Source organism: Hypomesus nipponensis, chromosome 12 (genome assembly GCF_054491055.1).
Source record: "Hypomesus nipponensis isolate SF chromosome 12, ASM5449105v1, whole genome shotgun sequence".
Classification (NCBI taxonomy): domain Eukaryota; kingdom Metazoa; phylum Chordata; class Actinopteri; order Osmeriformes; family Osmeridae; genus Hypomesus; species Hypomesus nipponensis.
In genome coordinates this window covers 8,739,643-8,756,834 of record NC_140372.1, presented here as the reverse complement: position 1 = coordinate 8,756,834, position 17,192 = coordinate 8,739,643, and the positions used below count along the sequence as shown (strand labels likewise).

General features: G+C 50.4%; 1 protein-coding gene across 1 annotated transcript in view; it reads right to left on the bottom strand.

Moving 5' to 3' along the window:
* kalrnb (kalirin RhoGEF kinase b) overlaps positions 1-17,192 on the bottom strand; it is a 29,041-nt gene that overhangs the window by 6,328 nt on the left and 5,521 nt on the right. Inside the window, exons 4-35 of the mRNA XM_084668588.1 lie at positions 16,802-16,994; positions 16,472-16,695; positions 16,048-16,375; positions 15,234-15,356; positions 14,926-15,117; positions 14,617-14,748; positions 14,260-14,490; positions 13,927-14,049; positions 13,463-13,654; positions 13,089-13,264; positions 12,387-12,534; positions 11,893-12,178; positions 10,378-10,544; positions 10,171-10,290; positions 9,660-9,878; positions 9,138-9,287; positions 8,715-8,877; positions 8,508-8,623; positions 8,256-8,378; positions 7,913-8,095; positions 7,677-7,801; positions 7,514-7,580; positions 7,248-7,357; positions 7,070-7,139; positions 6,833-6,922; positions 6,603-6,695; positions 5,554-5,665; positions 5,118-5,308; positions 4,797-4,898; positions 4,561-4,715; positions 4,358-4,460; positions 2,515-2,767 (exon numbers count right to left, since the gene is read on the bottom strand). Of these exons, the coding sequence (XP_084524714.1) occupies positions 2,515-2,767; positions 4,358-4,460; positions 4,561-4,715; positions 4,797-4,898; positions 5,118-5,308; positions 5,554-5,665; positions 6,603-6,695; positions 6,833-6,922; positions 7,070-7,139; positions 7,248-7,357; positions 7,514-7,580; positions 7,677-7,801; positions 7,913-8,095; positions 8,256-8,378; positions 8,508-8,623; positions 8,715-8,877; positions 9,138-9,287; positions 9,660-9,878; positions 10,171-10,290; positions 10,378-10,544; positions 11,893-12,178; positions 12,387-12,534; positions 13,089-13,264; positions 13,463-13,654; positions 13,927-14,049; positions 14,260-14,490; positions 14,617-14,748; positions 14,926-15,117; positions 15,234-15,356; positions 16,048-16,375; positions 16,472-16,695; positions 16,802-16,994 (5,060 nt within the window). The remainder of the gene's footprint in view (positions 1-2,514; positions 2,768-4,357; positions 4,461-4,560; positions 4,716-4,796; positions 4,899-5,117; positions 5,309-5,553; positions 5,666-6,602; positions 6,696-6,832; positions 6,923-7,069; positions 7,140-7,247; positions 7,358-7,513; positions 7,581-7,676; positions 7,802-7,912; positions 8,096-8,255; positions 8,379-8,507; positions 8,624-8,714; positions 8,878-9,137; positions 9,288-9,659; positions 9,879-10,170; positions 10,291-10,377; positions 10,545-11,892; positions 12,179-12,386; positions 12,535-13,088; positions 13,265-13,462; positions 13,655-13,926; positions 14,050-14,259; positions 14,491-14,616; positions 14,749-14,925; positions 15,118-15,233; positions 15,357-16,047; positions 16,376-16,471; positions 16,696-16,801; positions 16,995-17,192) is intronic.

The window sequence follows — 17,192 nt, the reverse complement described above, 5'->3', positions numbered from 1 at the left end:
GATGGAAAGGGATAGAAATAAAGACAGATGGTTCAGAAAAGCGAGAAAGAAATTGAAAAGCTAGGGTTCAAAAGTTTCTAAACAGTGGACTTTGTCAGGAAGATAGAGCGAACACCAGAGCAAATAGAGTAGGAGAGAGTGAGGAAGGAGGGATGCAGAGATAACTTTTGCCTTCCCTCCCCTCAGGTAAACTTCCTCTCAAAGGAAACTCTCTGTTGACTGACCACACAAACAATACTCTGAAGAAAACAAACAGACACACAATCACACGCCTGAACAAACGCACATGCAAACACACCTTAAGTGCAGGAATGGATGCGTGGGTCATATGTGTTGCAAGTCATTGTAAATGTTCTTCTGATGTGATATCTAGATCTAGAGTCATTAATTCAATGGCTAATTAACTACCCCATATCAAACAAATACACCCACTCATACACACAACCACAAACACACACACACACATACTCATATATGTCAAGGAATGTCAAATATGGCCCCTAGACAGTGCGTGTTATGCTGTGAGAGTGAGAACAGGAGTGTGTTGTCTTTTGTGAATGGGATGTGAGGACAGATAAGCTTTCAAACCCAGAGGTGAACATTCTGCAGGCAAAGCAAAATGGCAGCTTAGTGAGTATCCCCCCACCTCCCTCACACACACCCACACACACACACACACACACACACACACACACACACACACACACACACACACACACACACAAACGCTGTCTGTTTCTGCTTCTAACACAATTACTCTATCTCTCTGATATGTCACAAACACAATTGACCATGAATTAAATCAATAGACTATAAAGCACTCAGGAATTTACAATAAGGTTATCAACAGACACACACACACGCACAAACAAACACACATTGAAAGTAAACTGGTCTTGTACATTCACACATACATTCACATATACACACTTCCAACACTTACACACACACCCGCATCACCCACCTGCTTCATCATCACTCTGTCCCAGCATCCAACCCAAAACTCTGGAGCATAAGAAACACCCTCTCCCACTGCGCATGCCTCCCTGCTATACCCCACCAGAAAAGGACAGACAGACAGAGAGAAACAGAGGCAGAGAAAGACAGAGAAAGGTGCTCCTCTAAACTCCTGACTGAAACCAAACTGTGAGCTGACCTTAAAACTCTGCCTGGGCGGGTATAGGGGCGGGTTTAGGGGAGGGGCGAAACCGAGGGGAGGGACTGAAAGTTAAACTAGCTGAACAAGTTACAAAGAGGACATGTCACTCAGGGAGAGATTGTGTGTGTGTTGGTACAACACAGAGTACAACATCTTAGTTGAGGCACAGTAGGATTTCAAACTGTGATGTCTTACATTGAAGTGGAAGGCAGGCGCACACACAGATATACCCCCAATATCCCGTCCACTCCTCATACACACACCACACACACAAGATTCCTGTGCTGGGTTGGATTGTAGGTTTAGACCTTGGGTCAATGTTTAACCCTCTAAATTCCCATTGAGACTTTACCTTTGCCCCCAGGCCTACATGTGTGTGTGTTCTTGGCAAGGTCAGGAATTATTTAGCCTGCTCTGCCAAAACAAACTTGAGATTAACACTGGCACGAAACTTAACTTTGGACAACCCTTCTACCAACACAGACACACACACAGACACACACACACACACACAGACACACACACACAGACACACACACACACAGACCCACACATACAGACACACTAGAAGGTCCATAGTGAATTTCATGCACGGAAACTTCATTTATAATACAAAGAAACAGAACACAATCAAAAATTCAGGACTGTTTGTTGATGTCCCCAGAGTTTCAGTCTGGGTATTAACTGTGTGTGTGTGTGTGTTTAAGTGAGGGAATAAATGTGCAAGGCTGGCACTTTTAGGATTATTTGGTTTAGTTGTATGTGATACATCTTTTTGTGTTTGCTGTTAAATACATTTTCATGTAAGGGATGTTCACACACACACACACACACACAAACACATAATGAAATAATGAAAGTTCTGGAGAGGGATGTTTAAATTCCCCTAAATTAAACAGGAAATGAAACACTGCAGACATAGGAAGTGATTGGAAGACAATAAGACTGCTTCCTGTTTCAGACGCCACAGGGTTCAGAATTTAACCAAGGAAGGTTTCTATTACAACTGCAGACCATTGAGTCTACTATGTAGTGGTGTTGGTCATTTTTATGATTACCTCTGATGAAGATGTTTGCAACCTGGATCTGACTATGGTGTAACCCCAGTGGAAGGTATTTTGCCAAACACTGTGTGAGTGATGTAGTATATTGAAAGCATACTAAAGACTATATCCTGGTTTGTGACAGGTGCTACTGTCCGATAGAAAGGACAGGGATGGTGCACCAGATGGACCAGCCTTTATCAGGTGTGGTAAGTAGCAATCAAGCCCTTTTGTTGTTTGGTCAGAGGAATTTTCACACTTTGAACGTAATCCTCTTGCTGTGTGTGTGTATGTGTGTGTGTGCGTGCGGACCTTTGGCGTTGGTAGCGGTGGGAACCAGGCCGTCCATGTCTGCGCTGTGGGAGTGCGACAGGCAGAGGGCGCTCATGGGCAGCAGGCCCTCCTGAGAGGGGGTGTGGTCAGTGGTCCGGACCAGACACCAACCGGGCCGCTCGGCGGAACGTTCCACCAGCTCAACCGTCTGCCCACAGCGCACGCTCAGCTCCCCGGGGCCGCCCGCCACAAAGTCCAGCAGAACCACGGTCAACTCACAGCCACCAGACAGCTAGTGAAGGAGGTGTGTGTGTGGGGGGGGGGGGGGGGAGAGGGAACAGAATGAGAGAAAGAGAGAGAGAGAGTTCATGGACATTGTGTCAAACCTTTTAGCTTAATTTCCCTCGAAAATGAGAGAAGTCAAAATAAAAAGAGTATCTAAACATTCTGACAGAAATCAGTCTTACACTGCAGAGGACCCCTGCGGTTGCCCCTCCCCCCTTACATGTTGTGATTGGGTTGGAAGCTCTATCTATATAGAGCTTCCAACCCAATCACAACATGTAAAACATATGGAGGTTCATTGCAAAGGGTTGCCAGGTTTGTCTAAGGGCCCTGTGTGTGATATAGGGGGAGAGTAATTGTTAACCCACAGCATCTGACTGGAGCATGAGCCCACCCTGTCTGTGAGAAGGAGATAGGGAATACAGGGATAACCGAGGAGGGAGAGAGGGGTGAAACTGGCACAGCCCAGGAAAGGAGAGAGAGAGAGAGAGAGAGAGAGAGAGAGAGAGAGAGAGAGAAGGAAGGAGATGCGAGTGGGGGAGGGGTGTGGGTGGAGGAGACCAGGAAGGGGAATAGAGGGACAGACAAGGGTGGGAACTAAGGATGGAAGGAACAAGAAAAAGAAAGTAATCTATGACCCGCCACTTTTTAGTGGACCCCTGAGAGAAACATGTTGATTGGGTAAATATCACATATGTAAATCACGGCTGTCCTTCCAAGAACTGTCTGCAATCCATCACACCCACACACACATATACACGCACACAAACACTAATTCTAGGGGGACTGTTGGGGTGTTCCCCAACCAAAGCCTCTACATCTGTTGCAGGAAACCCTCCATATGGAAACAGAATTCCCACGAGACAGAGAGAGAGATGATGATGACGATGTTACATAGACTACGGTACATAGAGTGTACACCCAATAACAGTTTTAGACAGAATTTGTAGATGTAAGTATTGCATCACACTATTACCTGGATACAGCATATAGATAGACCTCTTAGAAAGACATTTAGCAACATCGTGGCATGTCTGACTTTACAGACTAACACAATACAGTGAAAATTTTAACATATTTAACAGCAAAATTAAATAAATGCAATGATGTCAATTTTAGACACATGCCCACATCAAACATAATTCAATATGTACACACAAACCATAATTCATGAACAATACACACCACAAACACATCTATCATATATTCACACATCGACAATAACAAATATACTACACAGATATACAGAAACAGACAACATACCAAGAGCTGAACAGGCAAGTAGGGTAATATCTTTTTGTGAAAGTTGCAGAGTGATTTTAAACTGTGAGGGGAACACCCTCTTGAAATTGTTTTAACAAGCACACACATTCCCACACATACACACACACAGAAAAACACACACAGCTGCAGCAGTGATGAGGTCATGGGCTACGTTCTGAGACACACCCCTCTGGCTTGCTGCTCAGGGAGGGGTGCTGCAGTTGATATAGTGACACACACACACTTCAACTGGGATTACTCACATTGGATGAATAAGTCTCTATACAGTATATCAGCCAACGGAGGTGGCTGATGGGAAGTGTAGTTCCGGTACCTTGTCACTATCTGCAGTGTTCTGGGAGGTGCGGGAAGCGATGGAGACCGTGTCTGGCTGGCTGCTGGCATCACCCAGGCTGTCTGCATCCTCGCTAGCGTCCCTGGATGATGACACGTACACAGCAAGCTACGATGAGTGACCCGTACACAGAAACAACAACGAAGAATGAGTTGGGAGTAACGTATAGGGCAAACTCTGACCTCCTGTTGATGCTGCGCTGGCGTGCTAGTGTGGGGGCGGGGGTCTTGGGGAGGGGGATGGGCTCCCTCAGAGCCCCCCTCAGGTGGCCCCGCCTCTCCTGTATCACCTGTCGCACGTTCCTCACCCACTCCTGCTTGAGCTCCAGAGAGGCAGCCTGGAGGAGAGAGAGGGAGGGTGTCACGGTGGGAGGGCACCTACTGTATGTGTGTGTGTGAGTGTGTACGCGTGACTGTACCTTGAGGACGGTCTTGTTGTCTGAGGTGGGGGTCCGACCAACCCACAGGGCAAACTTACAGGGGTCGCCCTCAATGTGCTCTGTCACCCCCAACTCAGAGGTCTGGAACAGGACACACAATCACACATAGCTGAATCGAGTTTTTGTTAGGTGTCATAGTATCTGTCAAATGTATAGAACAGTCCCACCCTGAAGCTGATGAATCCGACACAGATGTCGCGTAAAGTGCTAAGGTGATATAGGTATTACAGGTCATGTATAGTGTAAAGTGACTACCAATAACATCTTGGCTGGATGATTATAGGTCAAGTCCAGTCCTACCCTTAGCCTGCTCTTGTACAGGTACTTGGTGCGTCCTGTGGAGTCCTTCATCTCCTTGCTGAAGACCAGCGACAGCTCAAACAGGAACAGGTGGCGTTCCCGCCCCTTCCGGATCAGAGACTTGGGATCCCACACCTGGAAGCTATCCTGCAGCAGCAGCTCTCCCTGCACCTCCAAGCCCTCCTCCAGACCTGGGGTTCACCAAGCACAGGAAGTGATGTCAGAGAACAGGAGATGATGCTACCACCCGGGGTGTGATGTCACCACACAGGAAGTGACATCCGTAGGACACAGAATGAAGGGGAAAAAATTGGGAATATGAAACATTACAACACTTTGAAGTCATTTGAAGACAAAATACAGGTTGGTAAGGAAACATATATATAAGGAAATATATATATATATATAATATATACAGTGTAAATGGATAGTTTACCCTCCAGCATGCTGACATGCATGGCGTCGTTGGCACGCTTGGGAACACTCAGCATGACATCCAGACCCTCCTTGATCTCACCTTTACCTTCCTCACAACACGCTAGCAACTCCTGAACGCACAGGTACGCGGTGCACACACACACACACACACATACAAATACAAGTGAATACACAAAACAATACTTTACCAGTAAATTAGGCTACAAAACACTTTGATATAACCTTGGGCAGAGGCGTTGTTAGACATAACACTTTACTGGGGCACAGGACCCTAATTCATATCCCTTTTTTTCTTTCAAGCTTGCTGCACACAATGCACTACTAGGTGAAGAAACTCCCCTTGCATAACCCACTATACAACAGGTCAGGGACGCAAGTTTGATATCAGCTTTGGTAGGGACAACAATAGTTAATGTGAGCGCGCATTTTTTTTCCGCTTTCATTTTGTTTCATGTTTTAGTCAAAATAAGATGATCGGTAGGCTTATCATTTAGAAACTATCTTTAGTTTTGTAACGTTTTCTCAGTCTCAGTCCAACACCTGGGGGGTATTCCAGAAAGCAGGTCATGTGACATACCTGGGTAAGTTAACTCCCCAGGTGAAACCCAACATTGTAGCAACATTGCCAGTAGGTTGCTGCAACATTGTGAATCAGCTGGTGGGTTAACTTGCCCAGTTATGTTGCATTACCTGCTTTCTGGAATACCCCCCTGGACTTCTGTGTCCGTGCTGCAGTGGCTATTTGGCATGCTCAGAAGAGACATGGAATTCTGGGTCTGTGTTTTCGGTTAAACACTTTTACAAGCGTTGCAAATACTGCGTAATTTTTTTCTGGGATTATCAATCTCAATGAATGCACTGACTAATAAAGTAAATTGTTAAAACTCAAAACTACTGGGGCACAGCAGATTTATACTGGGGCACGTGCCCCAGTAAAAAGGGTCCCGATCTTGGGTTTTCAGTTATGCTTCTGAACTGAAATTCAAGCTAACCAACAGAAACATGTTCAGTATCTCCAGCAGCATCATGGCAGGAGTGAGTCCATACCTTGAGCAGTAGCTGATACTTGGTAATGCGCTGAACAGGCTTGATGAGGGCTGAGGAGATGGAATTAGCCAGACCATGCCTCCTCTGGACCTCCTACACACACACACACACACACACATACACACACACGCGCACGCACACACACAGGATGCACAAAGTAACAGTGAGAGAGATTGAAAGACAGAAAAAGGAAGGGGAAATAAGGAAGGGAGGAGATAAGGGGTTCTCACCTCGAAGAAGCCAGCTCCATGTTGCTGTATGAGCAGGCTGGAGTCAGGCTTGTTTCTGCAGTACGTCACGTACATCTGGAACTTATCAGCCTACCAAAATGACACGTTAGATGTTACACCTTTGTATTGTACTTTTCTTTATTGGAATTAAGAAATATAATTTGTTATAATGTCACACACGCACACACTCTCACCCACACATACACACATAGCTATTAAGGAGGGCATGAGTGTTACCCAGGTGACAAAACAGTGTCCCACATCTTCGGGGAGCTGCTCGTAGTTTTCCAGCTCCTTCAGAAATATACTGCAACAAACATACAGTGATTAAACAACACACACACACCATTAAGCAAGACAGTGTACAACTAGCCCAATTCTGTCACGTTAAGTCCACAATGAGTTGCACCCATACCTGTTATGAAACTCGTAGATGTCCTGGATGTTTCCAAACACAATGTCGTCCTTGTTGGCGATCCCCGCGGGGATGTCCTCCGATCCACTGGTCATCTTCCAGAGGTAGGTCTGGACAGGGTCAGGGGTCACATCGGGTCAACACCCTCCACACATACATCCACCGCAACCGCTGAGGTGACGTTCGTTCAATGCTGGTTCAACTTTCATTCAATGCTGAAAGTTGATGCGGTGTTCATGCAGCTTGGCTAGGCCTCTCTCTCTCACCTCGATACACTCCTGCAGGTCCCTCACATACACTCTCTCAGTCTGAAGGAGCTCAGCCATGATGTATCTGCAAACGGAAACACACACTGTGACACACTCGCCCATCTGCTAACACCACCATGATACTTCTATCTCTGGGTCTTTTTCTCTCCCGGGCCCTCACTCTTTCTTCCTCGCCGTCCTCCTCTTTTCGTCGCTGAGCTCGTGGTTGGGGTCGTTGAGGTTCACTTCCGGGTCTGAGTCAGACAGGCTGTTTGGGATCAGCTCCAGCTCCAGGTCCTTATTGTCCTATGGGGGCCACCGTAGACACATTCACAATTCAACTTCGCTGACCAGGCAGGAGAATGAATTTGGCTACCCTTTGCAGGTAGAAACAGTCCCCTTCTCAAACACACACACCTGTGAGGAGCCCCCCAAAGCGGTCTCCAGGGCGTTGCGGTGCTGCCCCATGCGCAGGGAGAACTCGCGGTAGCGTTTGTCCACGGCCGCGACACACCTCCGCAGCTCTGTCCTGTGGGAGTGGCCTTTACCCAGCATGCTCTCTGCCAGCTGGATCAACAGGTGCACCTTCTCCTGAGTGTTCTGCGGAGGGGACGGAGGTTTTAAATACAGGGGAGCGGAACGTGAATTGGAATCAGAAGTCGACGGCACAGACGTTGTTCGATACGTTGACTGATTGGCACCTTGCGTTCGCGTGCACGCCTTAGTGTTAATGTGGTTAGGTGCGCGTGAGAGATTTGACCTTGGCAGAGACACAGAACTCTCTATGTTGTGCCAGCAGCTCCTGGGTCTCTGCGCTGGTTGCCCCTGGCGACGTGTGAGTGGAAAGGTAGTGCTCTCCTGTCTGCTGCAGCCAATCAAGAGCCTGGATGAAGGGACGAGAGAGATATGAAGACATGTGAAGAGAGAGAGAGGAGGATGGAGCAGGGGATGTACGGAACAGTTTCTCTCTATTATATCAATTTCATTTCCTGTGGGGGCGTGTCCAACTGACCTGCTGGGCATGGCTCTGGAACAGCAGGTACTGCTGGCATTGGTCCAGGCGACGTTTCCTTAAGGTCCAGAAATGAAGCACCCTATTCTCCCTCTGCAGGAGCTCACTGAGGATACCTACAGCACACACACACACACACACGCACACATTAATTCAGTATGACTCATGAATTCCTGAACAAGTCAAAGCAGAAGGAATTGGGTTTACCTTTGACCTGCTGTTCTGGCACACGGGAGTGCCCTGTAACTTCGGCAATGCCCGTCACCCCAGAGGCGGTGACGCTGTGGCCAGAGATGGTTGCCATGGTGACGCTGTTGCGGTGGATGTACTTGAGGAAGACCTCGGCATTGCGTCTCGCCAAAGTGCAGGCCTGGCAACGCAGGGTTTCAAACACGATCACTTCCCCTCTCCTCCTTTCTCTTTCACTGTCTCTCTCGCTCAATGAATTTTACCCTCAACATCTCTCCCGCTCTCCACCCGCGGCTCGTTCTCACCACTTCCCTCCTTCTCGTTCACCTTCCCTTTGTCCCTTCTTAGCCACAGCCTTGCCCTCATTCTTTTCTCTCCATTCCACAGCCTCCCTCCCTCCCTCGCTCCACCCAACCGTCTCTCCTCCCTGCCCCTGCCTACCTTGAGGAAGGCCTCCTTCTGCTCCATGTGTTTGTTGATGAGAGGGATGAGGTGCTCTGGCTGTCCCCGGGTGCCCTGCCTCTCGCCCCCGCCACACCAGTCCTCATCCCTCCGGTACTCCTGCTCCAGGCTCTCCAACACACCACACACCTACACACACCACACACACACACACATCTGAGTACACATTCCAATCTCACGACGCACCGATCAGCATTAAGTTGGTTATTAGTGTTGGCTCCTGCTGGTAACAGCGGGGCGCCACTGTAAAGACCAGAATTGAGACAACAGAGAGCCACTTGCTCTGCCAATAACACAACCTCTAGGTCAGCGGGCTGCTGGGAGGTGTAGTCTTTAAAAACAGACTTCCTAAGAGTAGTAGTCTTCAGAGACTGAGGTGCTGGGAGATGTAGTGTGTTGAAACAGACTTCCTTTGAGCTGTAGTCTTTCGAGAGCTGACCGGCTGGGAGTTGTAGTCTTTAGAGACTGACCTACTGGGAGTTGTAGTCTTTAGAGACTGACCTGCTGCGAGGTGCGGTAGAAGGCGGCGGAGGCCATGACCAGCTTGAGGCGGTCCTCCATGCGCAGCATGAGGGTCTGCCAGTGCAGCGCCACCGTCTGGGCGCACGCCCTCACTGCCTCTGAGTCGTAGTGCCCCGTCCTCACCAGGAGCTCCGCCCTCTGCTGCAGAGCCAGCGCCACCTGGTGGGTCCTCTGGAGAGAGTCGGCGTGGAGCAGCGACTGGAGGGAGGGAGGGGGAGGGAGGGGGAGGGAGGGGGAGGGAGGGGGAGGGGGAGGGGGAGGGAGGGGGAGGGAGGGAGGGGGAGGGAGGGAAGGGGAGGACAACAGGACAAAAGGAGGAGGAGAGGTGAGGAGAGTCATAGGTACAATAGGAGAACATGATAAGAGAGATGGGAGAGAGAAGGAAAAGGAGGGACTTAAGAGGACGAAAGTACTTTTTTCTTTCAAATAGCTGCTCTGGAGGTGATACTGAGAGAGGGGTGTGAGAGTGCGGTGCAGTGGGTGTCGTTACCTCTATGGCCTGCTGGAGGCGCTCGTGTTCTCTATGCAGCTGCTCTGCTTCAGATAAGGAGCTGGAGTTGATCATGCAGGAGGACAACATCACTTCTCCCTCACCAATCCAGCCCAACACCTGACCACACACATACATTAAACATGAAACAGTGCAGAATACACACAATACTGTCACTATATATAAATGGATGTGTGTGTTGCCTACCTGTTTGACTTGTGTCTGGAGGTGGCGTAGCTGCAGGCTCTGCTCCAGGTGTGTGTGTGTGTGGTCAGCTATCTGGTGCAGCTCTTTCTGCTTCTCCTGAAGGAGCTGCTGGAGCTCTTCTACCTGGGAGGCCAGCTCAGTCTCTCCCTCGGCCGTGAGCTCAATACCTGGCACACACAAACACACACAGACACACACGTACACACACACACGTACACCCACATACACACCCACACATACATACAAACACACACACACCCAGGCAGACACACACATACACACACATATGTACATACACACAGTGACATACAAGCATAGACACACATACATAAGATGTAGCTCCCTTTCAGCTGCATTGACGTTGGAATTGCAGAACAGAGATGACGGTGTGCCCACAGCAGTTAGACCCAAGCTAGTCCATCTCTCCCTCAACCAACGACTGCTTCTTCACATCACATTACACTGTAAATGTAGCTTTTATGTTTCCCACTAAAAATGTGCTATTCCTGTCATGTATTCTAACCCTTCTAGTTTGTGCATACTTCAAAAGCCCTCATAAGAGAGATGGGTCTTATAGGATACAAACTAGCAAGCTATCTATACAAGCTATCTATACTGGGCAATGACAGCATATGAATACTTGATAAGCCTTCTATTACAATATGGAGGACTGCATACAGGATTTCTGTGATCAGTGTGTGTGTGTGTGTGTGTGTCTGTATGCGTGCATGTGTGTGTGTGTGGAATGTGTGTGTATGTGTATGTGTATGTGTGTATGTCAGTGGTTATCACGGGATGGTATGTGGCTAAATTTGCCAGTCTGGCTGTGAGGGCTCGTCTCCATGGTAAATTCAATATGTAGGTTTCCATAGGGACCAGCTGTGCGCTTGAGAGAGCAGTTTCCATAGTAACCCCAATCCCCTTCCGTCCCCTTCCCCCTCCCCCCATCTAGTGTTCAACCCCTTCTCTCCCTCCCTCCTTCTGCCTCTCCTATCTATCATATTCAGGGGATTCACAGGGATACAGTAGTAAGTACCAAGTCAGTACACTGCAACCCTCTCTCTCTCTATCTCTCTCTCTCTCTCTCTCTCTCTCTCTCTCTCTCTCTCTCTCTCTCTCTCTATCACTCTCTCTTTTTCTCTCTCTCTCCTGTTCTCGTTACCTCTATGCTCCAGTTCTTCACATGTATGAAAGGACGTGCCCACATCCATTTATCTCTGTCTATCTTTCACTGTCTCCTTTCGTCCTCTCTCCTGCCTTCCCTGGACTCCTCTCCTCCCCTCCCAGCCTTTCTCATCTCCACTCCGGTCGCCTCAATCCCTCCTCTCCTCTTCCGCTTCCCTTCCTATTCTCTTTCCCTTCCCCCGTTCCCCCTCTCCTTTTCTTTGCTCCTCGACCCCTCCCTGCACACTTCCCCTCCCTTCACACATCTCCTCTTTTCCTCCTCCCCTCCCTCCTCCTTTCTTCTCCTCTCTCCCTCACTCCTCTCTTCTAACTTCCCTGCTCCTGTCTCACCTGAGGCCTGGACTTCAGTGATGTATTGCTGAAGGTCGTGTCCCTGTTGGATGACCTCATAGGTCATGTTGTTCATCGCCAGCCGTCGCTCCATGTGTCTGTGGATTCGCTGCTGTGCTAGCGTTAGCCCTTCTGGGTTAGCCTCCACTAGCCGTGACGGCGCCAACCCTTGGTTCTCCTGGTTGGCATCGCCAATGCGTGGCTGTGCTACTGTTAGCTTCTCGGCTGTGAAGTCCTGAGCTTGCTTCTGGAGGTCCTGCTTCCATGCATCCATCTCCCCTGTGACCTATACAGAAAGAGGTTAGACTCAGGCATGGACACACCAAGAGCCTACACAGACTCACACAGGCTCACACAGACTCACACAGGCTCACACAGGCTCACACACACACCAAGGCATTTTCACACAAGCTGTGCACAACTAAAACCCACACGCGTGTACAAATATTTCCCCTGCCCCCAACAGACACACACAGACGCGTGTGGTCTCTGACCTCCAGAGTGCACTGCTGTAGTATGCGTAGCTGTAAGTAAACATCCAGTCTGATCTTCCTCTGGTGAAACAGCTCCTCCAGCTGAGCCTGGGACTCCTCCAACTGCTGCAGCACTGTCTCCACATGGGCCACCGAGCTGCCTTGGGGCCTACACACCCACACACATACACACACACACACATTGCACACAGACACACACACACACATTGCACACAGACACACGTGCACGAATCCACACATACACATACATGTATGAACCCCCCCCGGACACACACACACACACAGATGGATGCACACAACCACACAGACATGCCAATGTACAGCCACAAACACACACACACACACACACATAACAAATAATACATTAAAACACAGGCCAAAATAATCGCAGCTTTGTCCGATTATAGTAGAGCCCGGAATTTGATGTGTTGCCTGTGGAAATGTGCAGTGTTTAATGCTGTCGATGACATCATAGAGTATGAGGAGAAAATAGCTGATGTTATCAGATCTGATACACTTAACTGTACATGCCAGAAGGCTTTAACCCATTACATCCCTGTATGTGTGTGTGTATTCATACACATCTACACAAGCGTGTATGCGTTTCCATGAGTACACGCGTGTGTGTGTGAACCTCTGACTCTGAGCGTGTGTATGTGTGTACAGGGTGTGTGTGTGTGTGCATTAGTGTGTGTGTGTAACCTGAGCTGCAGGATGAGGTCCTCGCCCTCCCTGATGACGCTGAGCGAGGCGTCTTGGGTGCTGGCCTGCTGCTGCTGCTGCTGGGTGATCAGGACCTGGAGGGCCTCCACTGACTCTGGACACACACACACCTCGCCCATCATCTGCTTCTGCAGACCCTCCATCCACGCAGAGAGCTACACACACACACACACACACACACAATACAGCAGGTATGTGAACAATAATTTTTGTGGTTTATGATACCATTCACAAAAAGTATTCATGAGTGTCTATGTGTTCCATCCTGGCCAGTGTGGGGCCTCCTTGGTGTATGTGTTGCCTCAGTGGTGTGTGTGTGTGTGTGTATGATCTCCTTGCTGAGTGTGTATTACCTCCTTGGTGTGTGTGTAGAAGGACACGGCCAGGTCAAGCAGCAGCTTGCGCTGCTCCACGCGCTGGATGAAGGCCTGCATGCGGAGCTCCAGGTCCCCAGCAGCAGAGTAGATCTCCCCCTCCTCGCACTCCCCCGACTGGGCCAGCTGCCCCGCAGCCTCCAGCAGCTTCTCTGCATTGGTGTAAGTGTTCTGCAGGGGATGGGCGGGAGGGAGGCGAGACAGAGAGAAGATGAGAGAGAAAGAGACGATGAGAGAGAGAGAGAGAGAGAGAGAGAGAGAGAGAGAGAGAGAAGATGAGAGGAGTAAGAGAGACACAATGGAGGAAGAGTGAGTGTGGGGAGAAAGAGAGAGAACAAAGAGAGAGAGAGACTGAGGAGAAGGTAGAGAGAGAGAGAGAAAGAGCACAGCGTGTGTCTTTTCAACGGGGAGTGAACATGTGTGAACGTGAGCTTGTGTGTTACCTGGGCCACCTGCTGGAAGTCGTCATGGCGTTTCTGCAGCGCACGTGCTCGGTGGAGAGACTTGCCAACGCCTGTGTGCTTCGTCAGAAACACCTCCCCATGCTGCTCCACCCAGTCCACCACCTACACAGAGAGAGGAGGTGACAGAGAGGCCAGGAAGAGGGAGGGAGGGAGGGAGGGAGGGAGAGAGGGAGGGAGGGAGGGAGGGAGGGAGGGAGGGAGGGAGGGAGGGAGGGAGGGAGGGAGGGAGGGAGGGAGGGAGGGAGGGAGGGAGGGAGGGAGGGAGGGAGGGAGGGAGGGAGGGAGGGAGGGAGGGAGGGAGGAATTACATACCTGCCGGACATCTTGTTGAAAAACGCACAGCTGCAGACGCTGGTGTAGGCGGAGCTTGCGCCGCTGCCACGCCCCCTCAACATACTGGTGACCTTGCATGACCTCCTGCAGAACTCCCATAATGCCGTGAGCAGCTTCGGAGAAGTCCACAGGTGCCGTCGGTAACGAGGACTCCTCCAATTCTGCCGGGCGTTGTAAAACGTCGAGAAGAACTTTCCCACTCTCACTGACCTGGGGCACAGACACACACACACGTTCACATTGTAAGTAAAGATCAACTTGACATGCAGAGAGAAAGGATGAATATGCACCCTGTATGTGTGTATGTACTGTATGTGTGTGTGTGTGTGTGTGTACCTGTTTGTAGGCAGCAGAGATCTCTTCGTAGAGCTCCTGGTGCTGCTGGATGGACGTGTCCAGTTCCTGCATCTCAGCTGGGAGCGGACTGTCATGACAACCCTCACACCAGCCCTTCAGACGAGACAGGAACTACAACACACACGCACAGAACTGATTCAAAACACACACATACACACACTTGCACACGCACACAGATAAACACACACACATTTACACACACACAAACACGCTCTCTCTAACACATACATACACACGCGCATACTCTCTTGCACACACACATACACCCACAGACAAACACACACATACCTGCTCAGCTCCCTGGTGGAAGGCTGTGGAGAAGGCCAGAGTGTTGCTGCGTTCCTCCAGCACCGTGGTCAGTCCCTTCCAGTCCTCCTGTAACCGCGACGACACACTGGTGATCCGCTCAGCCCCGTAGTGTCCTGTCTCGCTCAGCCGCGTCGCCACGGAGACTACGCTGTCCACATTCACACTTCCGTTCTGGGGGGAGGGTCAGAGAGAGGTCAGACGCACACACACACACGCACACGCAGTCTCGGACTCTCAGTCAGTCTCTCAGACATGGACACTGTCAAAGCACACACAGACACACGTACCATGCAGTTCATGGTAAAGTGCTGATGCTGGGCCTGGAGGTCGAGAGCATGCTGGTGGTTCAGGCCAACGTCTGTCTGGCTCTGCAGGAACAACTCCTTACTGTGGGAGATCCACTCTGACATCTAAACACACAGACGGAGAGAGAGAGAGAGAGAGAGAGAGAGAGAGAGAGGGAGGGGAGGAGAGAGAGAGAGAGAGAGAGAGAGAGAGAGAGAGAGAGAGAGAGAGAGAGAGAGAGAGAGAGAGAGAGAGAGAGAGAGAGAGAGAGAGAGAGAGAGAGAGAGGGGAGGAAGAAGTGGGAGGAGAGAGGAGATGTTATCCTCACATGACCCACAGTCATCAACAAGATGAATCCATTCACTCAGCCTGCACTATGAGAGAGGAGAGGAGAGAGGGAGACAGAGAGAAGGAGACAGAGAGAGGGAGAGATGAAGACCAATAGATAAATAGAGAGATTGGGAGAGGGATGCATGCCAACCCACCTGCTGCCAATGCTGCTGCTTCTCCCAGACAGCAGATGGCCTCAACTACTGAACTCTAAACTGCAACACAGCAGGATCACCACTATCTCCTGTATCTTTCTCTCCCCCCTATCTCTCCTTTCTCTCTGTCCCCATCAATTACTCTCTGTCCCTCCTTCCCTCACTCCTCTCTTGCCCTCGGTCCCCCTTTAGCTCTCCCATCTCTGTCCTCCTCTAGCACTCTCTTTGTCCCTTCCTCCCTCCTCTCTCTCTCTGTCCCCCTCTCTCTTCCTGTCCCAGTCTATCACTCTCTCTCTCTCACTACTTGTATCACACACACACGCACACACACCTTGGCTGCGTCCTGTTCGTACAGGTGCAGCTGCAGGGCCTGGTCCAGGTGCTGCTTGTGTTCGGCCCAGCTCTGCTGAAGATGTGTCCTGGCACTCTGCAGCCTCTCCAGTAGGGCGGCGACCTTAGGCGCCACGCTCTGGAAGTCTGCCCCACCCGACAACCAGCTGCCGTAGCCGTGGTTACTGCTGGGGGCCTCACCAGGGGTGTCGGAGCTGTGGGTGGGGCCAAGCCGCATGCGCTGGAGCAAGCTCCGCCCTTCGCGGTCGATGGCGTCGACAGGCGCCGTGGCAACGGCAGTTCGTAGTCGGCCGTGCTCCTCAAGAAGCCTGTGGAGTGTTGGTTCACACACACAGTTTGTACACACTCACCAAAAACACTCACACCTCATACATTGACAAAGCATCTTTAAACTTCCATCTTACTTGCGGGCCTCATCCACACCCTGGGGCTCGCCTTCACGGGCCAGCCCAGCCTCCAGCTGCTCCAGCTGGGCTAGGAGCTGTCCGGCAGCCCCTGTGAACTCCTCCAGTCCCAGCCTCAGCTCAGTCCACTCCACATGATCGTACTCTAGAGACCCGCCCAGGTCAGAAGTCAGCTGGGATGGGTCAACCAATCGGGAGAGCCCCTCCACCGACACAAGGCTAGTCTGATGAGACAATGGAGGGAGGTTACCATGGCTGTATGACACACACATAAACACACACAGACACACACACACAGTCTGACAGGCACACACACAGTCAAACACACACCTCAAAGCTGAGCTTGGCGCTGCCCAGGTTGGTCTTGTGTTTCTGCCAGAAGGTGTCAGGTTTGATGATGAGGGCCATGTGAATGTGGGCAGGGAACCCTTCCTGTAGCGTCCGTAGCAACGGCTTAACGCTCTCCCACTTTGAGCCGCGCATGTCAACGACCACCGTGAACCCTCGGGCCCGAACGTCATCACTTTGAGGGGGCAGGGTTGGGAGCGAGGAGGGAGTGGGGAAATGAGGAGAGAGAGGGAGAGAGAGAGAAGGGAGAGCGTGTAGTAGAGAGACAGGAAGGGACATAGGGAGAGAGAGGGGGGAGGGAAGGAGGGAGGGAGGGACACGTCAGCACAAGTGAGGACCGTTTCAGAGAGACTGAGGCGTGTGAGGCATCATG